At 41.0% G+C, this 18824-nt stretch overlaps 3 protein-coding genes across 3 annotated transcripts; 1 reads left to right on the top strand and 2 right to left on the bottom strand.

Annotated features, from left to right (window-relative positions):
• Positions 1-301: 301 nt before the first annotated feature.
• Positions 302-5177, bottom strand: mrpl38 (mitochondrial ribosomal protein L38). Its single transcript, XM_063482176.1, has 9 exons — positions 5081-5177; positions 3766-3954; positions 3530-3661; positions 3244-3446; positions 3082-3154; positions 2894-2939; positions 1649-1807; positions 697-833; positions 302-549 (listed from the first exon to the last, which is right to left on the bottom strand). Exons 1-9 carry the CDS (start codon positions 5163-5165, stop codon positions 413-415), a joined length of 1161 nt encoding a protein of 386 aa, XP_063338246.1. The 5' UTR covers positions 5166-5177; the 3' UTR covers positions 302-412.
• Positions 5178-5537: 360 nt separating this feature from the next.
• Positions 5538-12192, top strand: trim65 (tripartite motif containing 65). The gene is made up of 8 exons (XM_063481644.1): positions 5538-5612; positions 5991-6442; positions 6570-6665; positions 6794-7024; positions 7866-8034; positions 8126-8215; positions 8316-8533; positions 8920-12192. Exons 2-8 carry the CDS (start codon positions 5993-5995, stop codon positions 9226-9228), a joined length of 1563 nt encoding a protein of 520 aa, XP_063337714.1. The 5' UTR covers positions 5538-5612; positions 5991-5992; the 3' UTR covers positions 9229-12192.
• Positions 10979-17141, bottom strand: wbp2 (WW domain binding protein 2). The gene is made up of 8 exons (XM_063481645.1): positions 16917-17141; positions 15741-15849; positions 15405-15540; positions 15228-15320; positions 14994-15140; positions 14787-14909; positions 13651-13727; positions 10979-12340 (listed from the first exon to the last, which is right to left on the bottom strand). The coding sequence occupies exons 1-8, from the start codon at positions 16973-16975 to the stop codon at positions 12293-12295; spliced, it is 792 nt and encodes a 263-aa protein (XP_063337715.1). The 5' UTR covers positions 16976-17141; the 3' UTR covers positions 10979-12292.
• Between the last annotated feature and the right edge of the window lie 1683 nt (positions 17142-18824).

Raw genomic sequence — 18824 nt, forward strand, 5'->3', positions numbered from 1 at the left:
ATAAATGTATCTTTTTCTAGACAGGCTTTTAGACAAATTCTTGGTCTTTGACATGAACATCTTGTGGGCTTAAAACTATAAAAAATAAATATTTGAGGCATAAAAATGTTACTTTATTACATTTTGACTCCACATGTACCTGCTTCTTATTGAGCTGTTAAATGTTGCTGACTTATATTTGGTGTTGCTGGCTGGAAAAATCCCTGCCAGATTATCATTAATAAAATGCTGATAATTGATGTTTAGTGAGTATAAAATGTGGGGGTTTTTTTTGGCAAAGGTAAATAAAATGCAGCCCCAGTGCAGCTGAAAGTTGCTTTATTTTTACAATCATGACATAAATATGGCAAACATAATTCCACATTGTCCACATTGTTGTTGCTGTTTCCTCAAATGTGCATGTGTCTGATAATCAGTATATTCCATAGGTGTGCTCTTTCCCGTCTCTGTATCTGTCCAGGTAGCGTAGGGGCTGCCGGTGAGGGTATTTGACCTGTGGGGGGTGGTACACTGGAGGCCTGATGAACTCAAACACGGGCTCCCTCATGTCTGCAGGAGAAGATGCAGGAAAGCAGACCGTTAAACTCACATTACCAGCTGTCACACAAATCCTGGCCCAATTTAGATGAACACGTTAGAGGTGGGAAAAAAGTTCCAGCATGTATTGTGTTGTCTTTTTGCCACACCGTGACTCACTTAGGGTGTTGTGAAAGGTATCCGTCACAGATTGATCCCACTGACATTGGAAGAAGGCCAGACCCACAGGAGTCAAGTTGTCCTGGTACTTTCTGTAGAAATCCACCGTCTTAAACGTGCGCTGCACCAGTGAATGGCTGTGTGGAGAGACGATACATGCTCAGTGCGTTTTTAGTTATCACACAGATTAACAGTTATGTGCCCACTCAATACATGTTTTTATCCAGGAGGTATTTAGAGTATTTGTGCTAAATCGAGCTAAAGTCAACATGTCAAGACAATTGATTTTATTTATTTATTAAGGTTTGTGGTATACTAGGAGCATCAGCCACTTGTCTGAAGCATATGTAATATGGCAGAGTTTTTTTTTCCAGCATTTGTGGTCTGCAATAACACATCGTAATTCAGGTCCTATATAGTGATTGTGCGATGCTAGTATTTTACAGAGAGAGAGAGAGATCTGTATCTCCATCCATCCATCCATCCACAACTTTCTTCATGGTGGTTGCCCCACAGAAACACAAGTTTTGCTTTTAAATTTCCGTCCTCTGCTATGTGTCTGAGATGACCATGTTATCTATACGGTATCTCAACACTTAATGACATTTTAGAGCCAAGAGTAGAAAAAACTCAATGTAGCAGAGTGTTTATAGCAACCTGAAGCCTGAGAGTTTGGCTCACATGGGTTACTCGCACATAAAATGAACTCTAAATTTGAATTGTGTTTAGTATATCCATCACTACAACAGCACATATATGCCAGGTTTGGGTGGTTCGGGAGGCAGTTGCTAATGCTACACTGAGATTAATGTTATTCCTACCTACTGAGCACTACACATTTCCTAGTCACAGGTATCTTGCTGTAACTTGCTGTTGGGATGGACTTTGTTATTGTTGTAACTCCATCCAAAAAGAATACATCATCCACCACTCTGCTTAGTGTACTACTCACCATGGCGATGGCCTGATGTTTTCCTGGAAGTTGATGGGCCCATCCTGCTTGAAGAGCACGTAAATATAGCGATGGAAGCCTGTTCCTCTGGCAGGGAAGGGTGGCAGGTAGTGACACAGCTCCTCACCAGCCTGGACTGCTGCGCCCGGTATGTTCCCCCTGCAGAGACATGGGTCATTCGAGGAATCCATGAATAGCTCGAAACCAGATTTATTTAGCTTAGTAGAAGTGAGAAATCAATGACAGTAAGCCAACCAGCATAAAGTGAATGGACTGTAATTTTTTTTAGTGCTCATCCAGATGATCTGACCAATCAAAACATCTTACACTTCAAGTTAAGAGCAGAGAACAAAGCTCTGTTTTATTCCAGTTTCCTTTTTAGGGTTCGCCTTGCTGGGGAGCGAACAAATGCCCTACTTATTAGTTTGTCACCAGCTCCACCTTATGAGCCTCAGTCTTAGCATCGCCTGTGTGTGACCTTTGGCACTGACTTTTTTTTTTTTAAATCTCTGAAAGTCTACCGGAGCGATGGAACACAATTCTTTCAAAAGTCACTCCATCACTTGGTGTTTGGTTTATGTTGGTAGAAAGCCGTTTCAAAATCTCTCACAGGTGTCACACCTTATTACTGAGTGGTCCTCAGTCCTGACAGAGACCACTCAAGTAAACACAGAAAGGTTTATTTGCAGGATAAAACTGATTACGCAGAACAAACACGTACCAATCTGACTGTGTCCTCAAGCAGACCAATACATGTGGAAAATACTAGTGTAAGAGGATGAAAACCCTGCTCCCACAGCAGAACACAGCCACCAGATTCTCTTGCTGAAGGGGTTGTGCAGCAGTTGTATCCTCAGTTGGCCACAAGATGTCTCTTTTTTCGTAGAAACTGTACTTACTACACTGATCAGAATCAGAATCATTTAATAATCAATAAGAAAATTATGTACTTGGATTATAAACTAGTTTTGACATCTAAATCTTACTCCTGTGAGATAAAGCTCTGTAAATGCAGCACTCTGCACCGTGAAGCTCACACAGTCAAATGAAGGAACTATAAGCATATATGTTTTGTGAAACTGGATGCTCAGATTTAGTGGAAAGCCTTATACTTTGGAAAATTAGATCAGTAAATTGATCTTGTTGACTTAGGAATTATCTGATTGCACTTTTGAACCTCAGCATAAACACAACATGGTCAGCATATAGTTTTAAAGCTTATTTGACTGGTACGAGACTACTCACACAAGCCAGTGGACGTATTCTGCCTCGTTATCTTGAAGATGCTCATCTGAGGGGGAAAAAAAATTGTACTTAATTTGGACAGTCTGCAAAAGTAAAGAATCCATCAGTTACTTGTGTGGATTCACTTTTAATTGTATTAAAGACGGCCAGTCATTCTTAGGACTGTCCACTGATCATTTTGTGTGTACCTGGACAGGTAAGCAGGAGGGTCCACAGGGAGCCCTCCTCTGCATTGAAGCTGATCTGTGGTGCCGTCGCTGCCTGGAGGACCACAAAGAACAGAAAGAACATGGTGCAAGAAAATTTATAAAAGGTGTGGGGGGAGATAGAATCAAAATCTCTTAACGTACCTCAGTGGGTGCCAGTTGATTCCCATAGTGCACATGAGTGCCGTTATCCTGGCTGTAGCAGACCTTGAGTGTAACCTGAGGTAGAAAATAAGCCATGGGGAAGAGATCTCTGAAGACCCCATAGTGGTCCGCAAGTCTTTTAACATGAAACGGCCCGGTTGTCTTCTCCCAAGTTTCCTGTACTTGATCCAGAGGGATCTTAACTGGTGGACAACAAGGAACCTGTTACCACAGGGTACCAAAACAGAGCGACAGGAGAACTCGTCAGAAACTGATGTAAGCTTACACGTGCGCAGACGAGACGCCCTCTCCAGCTCGACGTTCTTCTTGTTCTCCTTCATCACCTGCCTCCTCTTCCTTACTTCTTTGGTCCTGCGGGATTGATAGTAGGGCAGTCCAATGTCCACTCGCTCTGCACCTTCAAACACAACAGAATTCTTTCGTGCTATCTGGAGTTTTTACCATTAAAAAATTACATTTACAAGACATCATGTTGCCCCAATGTTCACTCCATCATCTCACCATGCTCAGAGTCAGCGTTTTCCACGTAGCTCTTGTAAGTCTTCCACCATACGTCCTTGTTCCTCGCCTCCGCCGCTTGCCTGAAGTAACGATTGTAGCTGCGATACTTCTCTATCGAAGCCAGGTTTTTAACATCAATCTCTTCATTTGGCATCGGGCCCAAAGGAGGAACCCGTTTGCAGAGGAATGCTGGAAACATCCCAAACAGTTAGACACATCACTTTTGAAAATGCTACAGCTTTAAATGGTAAAGTGATAGTGTACCATAGTGATCGTAGATGGTGATTCATATTTACTTTTCCAGCTGCTGCGCTGTTCTATTTCACCAAATTTGTATTCATTCCTGCACCAAAGTATGTTTCTGTGCCTTTTGATTGTCAAAGCTACTGATCTGAGTGGGGAGGTGGAAGAATCCATTACATTTTGATACAGAGCGGGATGACTTTGCCTACATCTGTGAAGTACACCAATGACCTTTGCAGAGGACCGTGCATCCTCACTGCCCTTCTGCTCTGTAAGCAAGGCTATGTAAAAACTATGGGCCAAATGTGAGGAAATGTGGTGGAGAGAAAGAACAAGAGCATGCATTCAAATCCCCTTCTTTAAAATTGAAAACAATGCCTTTAGGGTCTTGGCAGAAGATCAGACAAATGTCATGAAAAGTGAAGATCAAGTTAATTAACTGCGTGAAGAGCAGTGTAGTGCCTGTGGGGGAGTCAGACTTTGGAGCAAGATCACCCCTAATTTCTCTTTGTGTTATTTATCAGCTTGTGGCTGGTTTTAAAGCATGACTGAAAACTGCAAAACAAATGGAAATGTGCAGAGGACATTTTGCACTCCGAGTCAACTGTCAGTGAGTGATGAGTTCACTGTCTCGTACTTTACCTGTTTATTATAAGGCAGATATCTTTGCACCTTTATAACTATGGCTGTGAGTATTTACTGATAACTATATTAGTCATGGGATAATTACACAGCATACACTTTGCAGTTCAAAATTAAGGGAAAAAAAACAGTAGCAGCTAATTTCCAGAAAATAATGTAACTGATGTATGAGCCGTTTAGCATTAAATGTGTTGACACTCTTACAACACCTCAGTTGTTTAACACCAACTTTTCCTGATAAATGTTTAGCTTGACCAAATTTATTCGTCACATTTGTTTATGAGATTTCTACCATGTCTGTAAGGGGACAGCGTGTATCAGGGCTCTGCTGCAACTAATATAACCTATCGAAATATTTTATATATTCAAGACGTTCAGGAAGTATTTTAAAACTGTCAAATACAGTTGGACTTAGTTAACCTTGCCATACCTGTCGTGACAAATGTCCTCGCATTATTGACCCCTAAATCTGTCCCGGTCCGTAAAGCAGCAGCACATACTGTGCGCAGCGCCATCTTGGAATGACTTTCCCCGCCCCTACTTTTTTCTTTTTTATATAGAATACGGTGGCCGAGAGGGAAAAAAGAAAAGAAGACACTTAAAACTGAATTATGCAGTCATATACATTATAACATTAAAATTTAATACATAAAAAAATTGTAAGGATTTTTGAGGCGAATGTTTCAGGAAATATATATTCTACATTACCAAAATCGTTTGTTTTATAACAATAAAGCAAACGAGAGACATAAATTAAGTAGTATTGTCCTCGCAACTTCACAGCGGAACCGTGTTACAGTTTGTCTCATGGCATACAAAATACAAAATATATGGGTCTTTTTTTAATTTCACTGGTTTCTCGAAAGCACGTGAAGGCGTCCCTTTTTGCGTCATACGTCATCCGGAACGCTTCATCCAGCGATATTCATACAGTGTTCTGCATGAATCTATCTGTTTACGTGGTAAGAATTATTTTTTTTTGGTACAGTATCTTGCTGGTGATTGTGTAATGGTGCTCTGTTTTAAGATATACTTTGACCATTTTAATATTTTGACGAGTATTCGTTTGTAACAGTCCGCGCTAACGTTGAATGACTTGAAAGCATGCTAACGCTGGCTAACATTAGCTTTTCCGTTCACTTGTGTGGTAGCTGACATTAGAATTTGGGACTGCTGCCTTCCTGCTCGCCTGTTATTTTCCCCTATAAATGTTAAGCCAGTTCATAAAGAATATTTTCCTGCCCAAAAATAAAATAAATTTAAAAAAACGAAATGAAGTTGTATGTCTTGAAAGGTGTCATATTATGGCTAACCTCAGCCTTTTTTGTTTCCCTCTACAGAGATGTCTGCCATGTCTTCAGAGATGGAGTCTCAGAATGCAAACCTAAACTGTTCCATTTGCCTGGAGTTCTTCCGGTATCCTGTAACCATCCCCTGCGGTCACACCTTCTGTAAAAACTGCATCAGCAAGCACTGGGACATTAAGAGCCAGTCTGACATTGGCCCTCAGTGCCCCATCTGCAATGAGGAGTTCAAAATTAGACCTGTCTTGAGGCGTAATGTGTCCTTGTCGGTCCTGGCAGAGACTGCAAACAGCGCTGGCCCCTCATGTAGGGATGCTCTGGTGAGAGGAGGTGAAGGGGCCAGAGCCATGCTGCTGTGCGAGCGCCATAAAAAGCCTTTGGTTTATTACTGCAGGCAGGACAAAAGGTCTGTGTGCAACGAATGTGAAAAGTCAGAGTGCGTGAACCATGAAAGGGTCATATTGGAGGAAGAAAGGGAAACTCAAGAGGTATACAAACACAAAGCCTCTGCAGATTTTTAACTGGGAGTGGATTATAGATGATAATTATCACATATTTGTATGACTGTGAAAGAATAAATGATTTTTTTCTTGACTTGATATGTTTTCATTACAGCTGCTGCTGGAAAGGAAGAATACAGACGTGGGGAAACTGCTTGAAGAGACGCAGAAAAGTATAAATGACTTGGCTGAGAATATCAATCAAGCTAAGGTAAACTCTCACTTTAAGCCTTTGTAAATGCTTCGCAAAAAGGAAGCTTTTAAGTATAAAAGAAATCGAAAGCATGTGCCCAAATAAACCCAAGCAACTATTTTACAGAGCATATTTTAAATTAACAGGTAACTCTTGAGCAGACGTCAGCCTGGGTGAACGCCAAGTTTTCTAACCTGATGAAAATCCTGTCCGAGAAGCAGGAGGCAACAGCGCTTTTTATTGAGGTGCAAAAGCAGGCAGCCCTCACGGAGGCAGACGCGCGGCTAACCGAACTCAGCGAGCGCTCCCGCCTGCTCAGAGAGTGCCAAGACCAAATTGCGGCACTACATAACCTCCCTGATACTGACCTCATCAGGGTTTGTATCCCTTGCCTTTACACATTTGGGAAGGGGAGGATCTGGTTTTTTATTTTGGTTCATTTTATAGTCCCAGTAGTTTACAAAGGTAAGTATGTGCAGGTTGCTGTTTCATGTAACATGAACAAGTGGATGCGTAGAGCTTTCAGCAAGCTACCTACTGCTGGATGGCTGCACAAGCATTTTTTTAAATAACGAAATGTGGGCTTAATTAAACAACACGAGACTGGTATCTGCTCAATCACAGAAAACCTCAGTGTTTCGCTTCTTTCCTCTACAAAGTTTATCAGAGTTGCGGCCCAGGCCTTGTCACGCCTTTCCTATGAGCCACGTAAAAAGAAGGATGAGTGTCACAAGTAGCGCAGAGAGAATAAAGCAACTAAAATGAAAGATGTCTGTTGGCAATAATAGATTTATTCAAATGAGTATCCATGCAGACGATGGCTGAGCCATGGACTATAAATAAAAGCTGGAATTGCCTCCCAGAGTACAGCGAATGCGAGAGTTTCTTATAGCCCTCATTCTTTCTAAAGGCCAGCAGGTGGCAGCTTCACTGGCTGCAAAGAGACATCTTGGAAAATTAATGTTTACTTTATTTGTTATCTCATTAAGAACTTTCCACATAAGTTTATTTTGTCAGATTTTAGTTCCAGGCCAGTGAATGTAATGAATGGCAGGTGATTTTGAATTGTCATTAGAATTGAGTTTTTATTTCATTTAACAATTGCAGACACAGCTTAAACTCACTGTTTCAGTTGTAAGGTCAAACCAAAGTAATTAATCAGACATTGAAACTTTTGCCTATTTGTTAAAGCACTGCCTGAAACCCGCTTCTTCACAGGAATCATTGCACGTAGAAGTCCCGCGCTTCAAGGACATTTCCACAGATGTGACTTCGACCCTGCAGGATCGATTAAACGGCGTCACCGACATCCTCTCCCGAGTGTCTAAGCTGGTGTCTGAGGACCTGGAGAAAGCTGTGACCACCGCTGTGGGTCATGACAGAGAAGGTGACCTGTCGCTAGGAAAGATGAAGCATGTTAGCTCGATCCGCCTTCAGACGGTCCTCATGTGTTCTCATGCATTGTCTTTGGTTTCCAGGTTCTCCTCAGGACAAGAGGCCAGTACTCGCTGTGGTTCCCAGCCCTGCTGCTCCGTGCTACCCAGTTGGGAAGGAGGGCCTCAGTGCTTGTGAGTTCTAAGCAACAGTTTATAACTAAGGACCTCTAAGACTTTTCTAGATCACTGTTCCAGCTTTAATCTGCCTGATTCATTTTCTTCCTTCTTACAGACCGATGCTCTCTGACTTTTGACCCGCGGACAGCCAATGGGCATCTAGTTCTTTCCCAGGAGAACCGCAGGGCTGAGCACTTGACATCAGGGCCACGCGCTGTCCCCGCACATGAAGCCCGCTTTGATCACACCTGGCAGGTGCTCTGCTTTCAGGGATTCAAACACGGACAGCACTACTGGGAACTGGAGGTGTCCAAGCCTTGGGCCTACCTCGGGGTAAGGATATCATAATACTGTGTAGGCTGTGGCTTTGTGACGCATCGCTTTGTAGAGGGTCGCTAACGGGAACATTCTAGGTCCTGCTGAATAAATCGTTGATATGTATGTTGAGGTCATCAGAACTAGTGATTCCATGCAGATTGTAGCTGCACGTATTCGGTCCACAACAGATGGAAATACAGCACGTAACAAGCTCAGGAACCTAACTTGTGACCCACACATGTTACATGAAACTGCTCAATAGTAGATCTACGCTGATGTGTCTGATCAGTTGAGAACGTTTCAACAGATTTTCCTAATGTGTTATACAGGGATTGATTGTTCCCAGAGAAATTACCACAGGATGCTAGTGTTTCACTTGTTCTGCGCATCTTCCTCCCCAGGTAACCTACGAGAACATCCCCAGGAAGGAGAAGGGCAAGAGATGCATGGTGGGAATGAATGAACTGTCCTGGAGCCTGCAACTGGACGAGCACCAGCTCAGCGCCTGGCACAACGGCCGGCGGGAGACCATCCCCGGCAACTCCCATCACAGCCGCATCGGCATGCTGCTGGACTACGAGGCGGGTACACTTACCTACTACGGAGACGGGCAGACAAGGCTGCACGCCTTCCACTGTGCCTTCACCCAGGAGCTGTTTCCCGCCTGCTGGATAGGAGAGGGGGTCAGCATCACCCTCTGCTCTTCATGAGTGGACTTGTAAAAGAGGGGAACAAGTGGAATTCTAGGAATACTATGAATCATGGCCACAATCTGACTTGACATAAAGAACCCCCCGCCTCCAAACAGTCTAGGAGCTTCTTTTAAATTCACTTTTCTCTTCTGGGACGACCGCCTTCCTACATTGTTTTTAGTAGAAGAACTGACTGACTGGGATTTTCTTTCCTCTAACATGTTTGCCATTTGGTTTTGCATTGTCACTTACCACAATGTTGCTAAGGAAACAGTTTATATGCATACATAAGGGGCTTTTAAAAGGATTTGCAGTTTTAGTTCACACTAATTCTTTTTTTTAACGTGATAAATAATGTTCATGTGTCCTATTTCAGGTAGGAAAAAAACAGTTACATTTCAGTGGGTCACACTTTTGAACTTTCATTACCTAAAGCTTAGAAACAAATGACTCCTCATGAGACACTGAACTCTGCATACATGCTGGATTATGTCTTTAATTAGGGCACACACCCTTGTTGAAACAAATGTTCTTTTTTCCAAAATAGGCTTACAATATATGCTGTGTGATTAGTGAAAAGATACTTACTGAGGTGGAGGTGAATGCATCAGTAATACTGTGTTGTGTTTCTGTGCCAGCACAGGAGGACAACTTGAACACACTCGGTCTTACACATGTGTCAGATTTGAGTATTCTTGATTCTGCCCTAAAGAAATGCACTTCAGGCTACATGGGAAGATGGATGAAACTCCAGTATTTGAAGTTTCCTATACGTTGGCGAGGACCTGTTACACTCATTCCATTTGAAAAACATGAATTGACTTTAAGGGAAATTTATATGATTCTTTTTAGCAAAGGTGAAATTCAATATTGTCCTGACTTTATTTTTAAAGTTCAATTAAAGCATTATATTAGTAGATTCACCTATTGTATCAATTTGAATATCTTCAGTGACTTCACTCATGAGTTATCTCATTCATAATATTTTCAGGAAACTTGACTCTGACCTTGAGGTCGGGTTTACCAAGACAGAAACCGACAGAAAAGCATAATGGGTCCACTTTTGTAGCTTTATGTTCATCACACAGAGTGAATTGTATCAGATGGAAATTGATGAATATCCGCCTATGCCACAGCATATGTCCACATACAAATGAAAACAGCAAATGTAAAGGGGATGCTTGGGGAAAACAAATTTCAAGGCTCCGATGTTTAGGGTAAATACTGTACTCATACATGTCCAAACCTCTTATTGTGTTTTCTGATAATATTCACATGTATGCTGAGCTCATTCTACAGAAGTATGTGAGCTACTGTAGATAGGTGAAACAAAAATGTTGCAGGCTGTAGCGCTACTACTGAGAACACAACTGAAAATCGAAGGCCGCGTTATCACATTGCGATCTGATCGTGACTGCGCAAACAAACGGTGCCGACTGCTGACAGTGCTGAGCTGGAATCTGATGTATTGTGCTGGTGTGTGCATTTTTTGGGGCAGATGATTTTTAGATTATGAGGGTTTACAAATCTTAGCTTAGCTGAGAACTTTTAGCACATTTAAAGTGGGTTACTGCTGTGGATTTGCACAAGTTTCCTGAGGATAAGGAACAGCTGAGGAAAAGCACATTTGGCTGTTTTGGCCTAATGATTGGGGGAAAACTTTGTCACTCTTCCTGCCGACTGTTGCATATGCTTGTCAGAACTGCTAATGCACTATACTGTGGACTATTAAAACTTGTGATAGCAATACTCTGCTGAAATAAAGACAGACACTTCTGAATTCTTTATTAAAATCCAGTCCAATGCATACATGCATCAGTTGCGCTCATGCCTTGTTTTCTTACTCGAGTTGTTAATTATTCAATAAATTAGTTTGAATTAAATACAGAGCTTTATTTTTATTTTACACACAGCCATGACGGAGCATACAGGAACCCGATGCATAGCATTCTAAAAGTGCAAAGAATCAGCCGCAGATGTGCCACAGATACAGTATATAGATTAGAGACCGCAGAGGAAGGAAGAATAGAAGATGAGATACTCAGATTGGACCTCAAACTGAAGAGTAATGATCACGAAAACAGAAACAGAAGAGTTCACTGATGGTTCTGTTTGTGTGTATAATGTTAAAAATGCAGTGAAGATGAAAGCAGGCTGATGGTGAGTCTGACCGTGCGTCTTCTCTAACGTCTGGAAGCGTAATAAAATAGGAAGTGACATCATTGGGTGACTGCTTTGCTCTTGCAACATTATAAAGATAATCCCTCCTGGCAGTCGGTCCCTCCAAAAGCCCAGCCGTCCTCTCCCCCGCTCTAATCCAGGATCAGGGATTGGCTGCTGTGGCTCAACGCCGCTCTAATCTTTGTGGTCCGCTCGTCGGCCAAAACACGTCAAAGCAGGTAGGGCCACCCTGCCACCCGCTCGTTAAAAAAGCTAGTTCTTCTTTAGGTTAGTGTTCTTGATAAAATAATGTTATTTTTAAGTCTACATATTAAAAGCCTGTACACACAAATAATAGAAAAATAAAAGACTGCGTTCATTTCGCCTCTGGACAGGTTAGCAAAGTATTTACTATCATTTATCTGAGTCTAGTTTTATAGACAGTCACAGGACATCATAAGCACAGCTGAAGTTAAGGTTGCTGCACGATTCTGGGGAGGCTTCCAAGGCAAGAAATACTAAAATAGCTCATCAGGTTACAAGGTTTTAATCAAAAAGCCCTCAAAACCACTCCAAACACTTTGGCCTGAACAATCTGTTCTTCCTCAGAGATTGCTACCAACACTTCTTCTTTGCTACTTTACATCACGTAAAGGTGCATTTGAAGAGAATGAAGCTGATTACAATATATGAGTCGTTACAAGGAATGCAGGCTGAGGCGGGAAAGCAATTGGATAACTTTAAGGTTAGATCAAAATGGAGATGAGCTGGAAGGAGATTAGGATGAAAAAAATTGATAATCTTGGGGGGGGAAAAAGAACATACTGGCCCTCCTACTGTCCGGTTAATGTAAGAGAAATAATGAGATCCAGCAGGATGGAGGATAGAGGACAAAGAGGAATGAGGGAGACATTAAGCAGGTCTATTGGTTCTTCTTGTCTTCTGGAGGAGAGTAGGGAGGAGGCTTGTCCTGGAAAGAGAGGAGAGTTTTGTTTTGAGCATGTGAAAGATGGTGCCATGTAAACAGAAGAGTAGGAACACACAGTGGTCTTGGCTTACTGGCATTCACAGACTGAAGCTGTGGCAAACAATTGGCTTTTAACCCCATAAAATTTTATCAGTGACTTCCACTTGCTGTAACACCTTAACCAGGTCATCCACTGATGTGATTTCTGCATAGCTGCTAGCATCAGTGACTGTCTCACAGCAAAGTAGAGAGAAAATAAATAAACACTGGCTGACCTTCTGCAGAATGATGCAGGTAGGGATGTTTCTGATGTTAATGGTTGATGGCCAATGCCTGTGCTGATTATTTTGCTTTTATTATGGTTTTGTTGTCATTCATTGCTCTGTTTTTGTGTCAGGGGATAACACGAAATGTTACCTATGGAAAATATCTGACCTGATTTCTTTCCCACTGAAAAAAAAATTGACGTGATAATATATTGGTTACTCATCGTTAAATGCCATTTTAAGGCTGATATCTGTCAACTACATTGCTACATTTCAGTGTTGTACATTAACCGTAGCGCTGAAACAAATTACACATTTCTCCAAAGTGGTGAAGACGGCTGCCCGAAGGGCATCTCCTCTCTGGAGCTGTTGTCCAGACAGTAGATTGCCCTTCTTGTTGCACGTTGAAGCTCTACTTGGAACCTTGTTAAGATCCAACCATGCAAAATATGATTTTTCAAGTGGTCTTAAACTTTGATCAGGACTGTAGCATCACACAGTTGGTGGAGATCTGCTGTCTGCGCATTAATGATATGAATCTCACATTCCACCACATCCCAAAAAAAGGCATTTTCACCCACAGAACTGCTCACTGGATATTTTCTCTTTTTTGCTTCTTTCTCTGTAAACCTTAGAAATGGTTGTAAAGGAAAATCACAAATTTCCAACACCAAAATAAAATAAAATGACTTTTTTCTACACTGGTAAATTAATCTGACTTGATGCCCCAGCTTAAATTTAGCAATACGTTTAAAAATCATGCAAATACACTGCGCTAAAATACTCTCCTCTGTATGCAAAAAGGCCCTCACTTTTCAAATTACACACCAAATGAGTTTATTTTGGATCTGCAGTCACTGTTAGTATAGCAATACTAGCAATGACTACAAACAAACAGATGACAAATGGAAAGGAAATACAGCTCAATTCAAAGAGACATGGAAATTCAAACAGACTGTCTCACAGCCACTGAAAGAAAATCTTCGACAAGATTTACATTCTCATTTTAAAAAAACTTGTATAGCAGAAACATGAAGGGCAGCTCACCTGCGGCAGGTACACATGTGTAGGGGGCAGTGTGGCACAGCTGGCACTCGCTGCTGCTTCAGCGGCTTTGGCCTCCGCTGGGAAAGCAAGTGAGACAAAGGAGGGGGTCATTAATTAAACATGGGTCTTACTAATAACCCCTGGGACATATGAGATGAGAGGTGCTAAACGCGCTGCAGGTACGACGGCCGGTGCATTGAGAGAGAAAAAAACGGCAGTTTAAAATCTCCATGACTTGCAGATAGCATTTTTCCAGCGCAAAGTGTTTTAAATATTTTGGAGATCTGACATTAGCTTATCTTTAACCTTAAATTCCTTAGTACAAAGTCTCTGTGATGCTGAATTAAGCTCATGTGATATCAGTGCAGTGCATTCATTGTTAGAAAGCAGGCAACATGTTGCCCTTCCTACTGCTTTATGTATCCAGGCCCAAACAACACAAAGTACTTCCAATAATGTACTGTATGCATCGCTTCAAATATCTTGAGAAAAAAAACTATCCACACTTTCCAAACAAATTACTTTTCTTAGTTTTCAATTTAAAATTTACCTGTAATCATTCAATAAATGAGGATATTTTTAAAAACAATCAAGGTTCGCAATCTATATACCATTAAAAAAATATACTAAAGACAAACATGATTTTTTACAGCAGATATTTCACTTGGTGTGGCAGGAAAAAGCAAAAATATAATGAAAGACATTTCATTAACATTATACTGGGTCTTGGTAAAGCTCTCCTTTTGTGTATGTTCTGTACGCACATCTTGATGCATGCTCAATCATCCAGGTAAGTAAATCTCCAAAAGTTGATTCTGTTCATCTGGACGTTGCGTTTTTCAGTGGGAGAAATGTTTCTCCCACTGAAAAACGCTACGTCCAGATGAACAGAATCAACTTTTGAAGATTCTGTACTCACATATAATGTTTGTACATTTATGAAATGACAAAGGTATTATATTCTTTTCTAACAAGACCTGTGTGAGCAGATCTGTTCCAACATGATATGTAAATGTTAAAGTATAAAATAGAGTGATGAACGCGTGCAGAAACTCAACATCCCTTTTTTCCTAATAGCATGATGTTTTTATTTAGGCTGTAGCTGAAGTCAGAGCTTCTCTACCGGAGATTTTCACCTGCTGCCGAGGAGGGGAGGTCTGGATCATGTGGTGTCTGCTGACCCAGAGGAGCAGAATAAGGAGGTGGAGGTATGTATGCTGCAGAGGCATCAAATGCTGGAGGAGTGGCGTAGAATCCATCTGGAGTCCGAGAACAGAGAGTTGCAGTTTAGTTTTCACTTTCACGAGATGTGGATCTAAGCTGAGGACAATTCTGAAAAGTACCTGGAGGAGGAGGGTTAGGGTAGGAGTAGCCGGGTGGAGGTCCTGCTGGGTACATTCCATTAGCAGGCGGAGGTGGGTAAGCGTAGGCCCCATTAGCCATGTAGGGGCATCCACCAAAGCCAGCAGTTACAGGCTGACCTCTGGATGCTGAAAATGTGAGGCAGTAAATCGATTAATAAGTCCATGAAATATCAGGAACTGTACTATTTCATGTGTTCTGCTTTGTTAACATACCCTGAGCTGCAACCTGCAACATGTACTGGCCAAACTCTATGGCTCCTCCAGCAGCAAAGATAAGCTTGAAAGTAGCACTGCCGTCCCAACCGCCTCCAAGAGAGATTCAAGAGAGGGCTTAGAGACACAAGATGCTGCATGATCTATTACAGCATAACGGGGAAAAGGTACACCTACCTCCAGGCTCTGCATTGACTGTGCCCTTGATGTAATTGGCTCCCAGGACAGGCTGTTTGATCTCACAGCCCTTCATCAGGTAGAAAGGCATCATAAAAGACTGCAGTGCATCCCGCCCTTTAGCCAGGAAGATCACCTGTGATTGAAAGAAGAAACAGCATCATCTCAGCTACTCCCAAACTAACCTTAAAGACTGTGTGCTTAAAGCTTAGTAATTAGAATGATAAGAGTTCTGCTCTTCTGCTCTGCTAGTACTTGATGCGAATTGTGGCACCATTATGCCAGCACAAGGCTTCGGCTAAACAAAGAGGAAGACTGGGTGGTGTTGTCACTCACCCTGTATGGAGTCAGGTAGATGCTGCCCTTCTTGCTCTTTCTGAAGGCTTCGGGCAGCCTTTCCGTGTCACAAAAAACAAGCTCCACATTGTCATGGTTCATCAGCACACTAGATCCAAAAACAGAAAGGAGACACTGGAACCAGCTGATTGTAGGAACCAGAAATCTTTCCAACATTTTTTGCGTGCATCAAAAAAAAATCTGCAATGTTTGTATGAGCATTTGACCTACTTTCATCTTAAAAGCTTAAAATGAGATCATTGGGTTATTGTGCAACCGTCCATTGCCTTTAGTACTATAGGCAGAGGATTAACATGCCATCTAGTGACAGAGCTTACGACAGGTTCCGGGTTAGCTCTAATGGGTTTATCATTACACTGCAGCATGTTCTAGAAGAATCTGGCCATTATTTTGACTCGTGCTAATAAACAAAACAAATATTTTAGCACAGAGGCCAGGCCAGAGCGCAGACTGAAGGCTGTAGGCTATGCAGCTATTGCACTGCAATATATGCTCAGCTATTCCTGCAATGAGGCGAAATAACGTTTTAGCCTCGATACATTAGATTTATTATAACATTTAACAACCACTAAACATTTATGTAATCCTAGTCTGCGGTGATGATATAACAGGCTGAAGGGCCATATTTCGGCTAAGAGTCCGGGACCCGGTTCTGTAAGATGCGACGCGAATATTAGATTAGAAAATATGACGTTGAAATAATTAATATAGCCATGCTAGTCGTGAAGCATTCAGAGGTTTATTTTTGCATTGACTAGGAGCAACTCTTCAATTCGGACTATATCATATAAAAGGCTCTTTGTAAAAAGAAAAAAAAAACGATACTGTAGTCAAAAATGAAAGCAAAACGATTATTTCACGGTGTTCGGCAAAAGCTTTTATACATATGTTTGTTAAAAAAAAGAAAAAGCTACCAAATGCTAAAAGTTAGAAATTCAGTGCAGCGTTTACTGTGTGGCAGGTGTGTCTGTGTGTATTAACCGAATAATAATGTTGTATTTGCAGTGCTACTGATATGTAAACTATCTCCATGACATGTCAGAGCCACATTATTTTTGAATGAGTCTGGTGTGACGCTCGTCCCAAAGAGCGGGTATAACTTATCCGTGGCTGGTTAACTGTAACGGCTAGCTAACAGCTGCTAACTGACGTTACCTTTCACTGTTGTTGATGATGACACCACCGGACTCCGAGTGATTCTGATTCAGAGTCATGTCGACGGCCCTCCAGATTGTCTGGAAAAGATTAGATACTGTTTTATTCAGTCAGAAAAACGTATCCAAAGGCCTCTCTGGATCCTCGGTGTCTTCCCTCCGCGCGGATAACGGTTGTTGTGATACAGAGCCAGCTGAGGTTGCCGCACCTGCCCTTCCGCCATACGTGTGAAACGCCCACGGCGTGACGTCACGCCCCTTTAAAAAGTCGGTTTGCCCTAACCCTAAACCTTTCAAAACATTCAGTTCGATATTAAATATTTCTTTAATAAATTTACGATCAAATGTCTATGACTGAATGACGTTTAAATGAGCGACACGAGCTGATATAACAGGAGAAAGTTCTACAAGGTTCTACCAATTGCAATATAGCTTCTAATAATAGTAATAATGCCAGAAAATCATCATATACGTAAGACTTTTAATGTGTCTAACTACGCCTCTATAGTTAGTAGTACAGTTAGATGTAAATAATAATAACAATTAATTAATTAATTAAAAAAGAAAGAAAGATTTCTTTACATGATGAGTCTGGCTGATGTACCTATTAGCCTAAATAGAAATGTATTCTTACTTAATTACTATTAGTACCTTCAAGGCAGGGCCAGCCTTACCTGTTTAAGGGACAGATAATTTATTTCAAGTGAGTCACAGGCATTGACAAACAAGTAAGTCCAAAATTCTATTTGTAGTACAAATATGGCAAGATGATTTATATACCAAGTATTGAAATGCCTCTTACATTATGTAACAGAATGAGTCAGGAAAAGGTGAGTGGTCAGGTTAGTCAGAAGCACCCACATCCTTGTAAAAGATGCAACAAGTGGCAAATCCATGGTGTGTGTTGGCTAACAATAGTTGACATCTATGTCTGACCCTCTCTTTGTATCGTTCTCTAAATTCCATGCACAAAGCTGTTATATGAGCCAGAAAAACAAGGAACAGATAATAGATTTTGCAAAGTTGTTAAATGAAACAGATGGGTCAAATGTCACTTTTCACTCCAATGTGCTAATACACAGGAGATGATGTAACTACCCTTACTGTCAAAGTTTACTGCTATCACATGAAGCTCTAGGATGCCATCATGGAACATGTCATACCTGGATTGCAGCTCATATCACTTCAGTGCTACCATAGAGGTAAAATCTCAATGCCTACACGTGCAGCTGTGTGGAAACACCTGACTGATGATTGAAATTTAATCTAAAATGATTGTATAAGAATTCTAAATAATTATAAGAACTCCACCATCAACATAAATCATTTTTTAATTCAAGCAATTTTCAACTAAAATTTCCAAATATTCATTAGCCTTTTTTTTAATATGCTGCACACATGCTAATAGATTTGTATATTGCTTTTATATTATTAGTCTAATAAAATCAAAGTCCTTAAGAATTTTATTTGATTGAACATTTTATAAATCAAAGATTTTGAGATTTCATTGAAAAAAGTCATCAGATGCACTGTAAAACTTGATATGCTGTCACCTTAACCAGTGTAGAATGCAAAATGTAGCTAGTTAGCTATAAGCTAAACTAGCTTTTTTTAATCTAGCTAATTTAAAAACGATGTAGCCAGCTGAAAATAGAGTATATGTAATACAGTGAAAGCAATTACTGAAACTGTTTAAGAAAGGGTACCTTAAAGTAAAGACTGAGATATGGTTTTGTATAGAATGTGATATCTTTGTGATTGATAGTGTTAGAAATAAGGTTTCTTTTTAACATTAGTTGCAACTGTATGCTCATAATAGAGTTGATACACTTTTCATTAGAAGTATACAAGCTTTACTAATCCCAAGGTGTGAAGGGTTAACTAAGAGGCATGGAAAGATTTGAGTGTT

The sequence above is a fragment of the Pelmatolapia mariae genome, linkage group LG8, assembly GCF_036321145.2.
Source record: "Pelmatolapia mariae isolate MD_Pm_ZW linkage group LG8, Pm_UMD_F_2, whole genome shotgun sequence".
Lineage (NCBI taxonomy): Eukaryota > Metazoa > Chordata > Actinopteri > Cichliformes > Cichlidae > Pelmatolapia > Pelmatolapia mariae.

Excerpts from the sequence above, each read along its gene's own strand:
- mrpl38 (XM_063482176.1), bottom strand. The coding sequence starts at position 5,165 with ATGGCGCTGCGCACAGTATGTGCTGCTGCTTTACGGACCGGGACAGAT. Across the intron at positions 2,940-3,081 it reads CCTCCTGCTTACCTGTCCAG|ATGAGCATCTTCAAGATAAC; the intron begins GTACACACAAAA and ends TTTCCCCCTCAG. Across the intron at positions 550-696 it reads TACCTTTCACAACACCCTAA|ACATGAGGGAGCCCGTGTTT; the intron begins GTGAGTCACGGT and ends CTTCTCCTGCAG.
- trim65 (XM_063481644.1), top strand. The coding sequence starts at position 5,993 with ATGTCTGCCATGTCTTCAGAGATGGAGTCTCAGAATGCAAACCTAAAC. Across the intron at positions 8,035-8,125 it reads TGTGGGTCATGACAGAGAAG|GTTCTCCTCAGGACAAGAGG; the intron begins GTGACCTGTCGC and ends TTTGGTTTCCAG. Across the intron at positions 8,534-8,919 it reads AGCCTTGGGCCTACCTCGGG|GTAACCTACGAGAACATCCC; the intron begins GTAAGGATATCA and ends CTTCCTCCCCAG.
- wbp2 (XM_063481645.1), bottom strand. The coding sequence starts at position 16,975 with ATGACTCTGAATCAGAATCACTCGGAGTCCGGTGGTGTCATCATCAAC. Across the intron at positions 15,141-15,227 it reads GTTGCAGGTTGCAGCTCAGG|CATCCAGAGGTCAGCCTGTA; the intron begins GTATGTTAACAA and ends TCACATTTTCAG. Across the intron at positions 12,341-13,650 it reads CACATGTGTACCTGCCGCAG|GACAAGCCTCCTCCCTACTC; the intron begins GTGAGCTGCCCT and ends CTCTCTTTCCAG.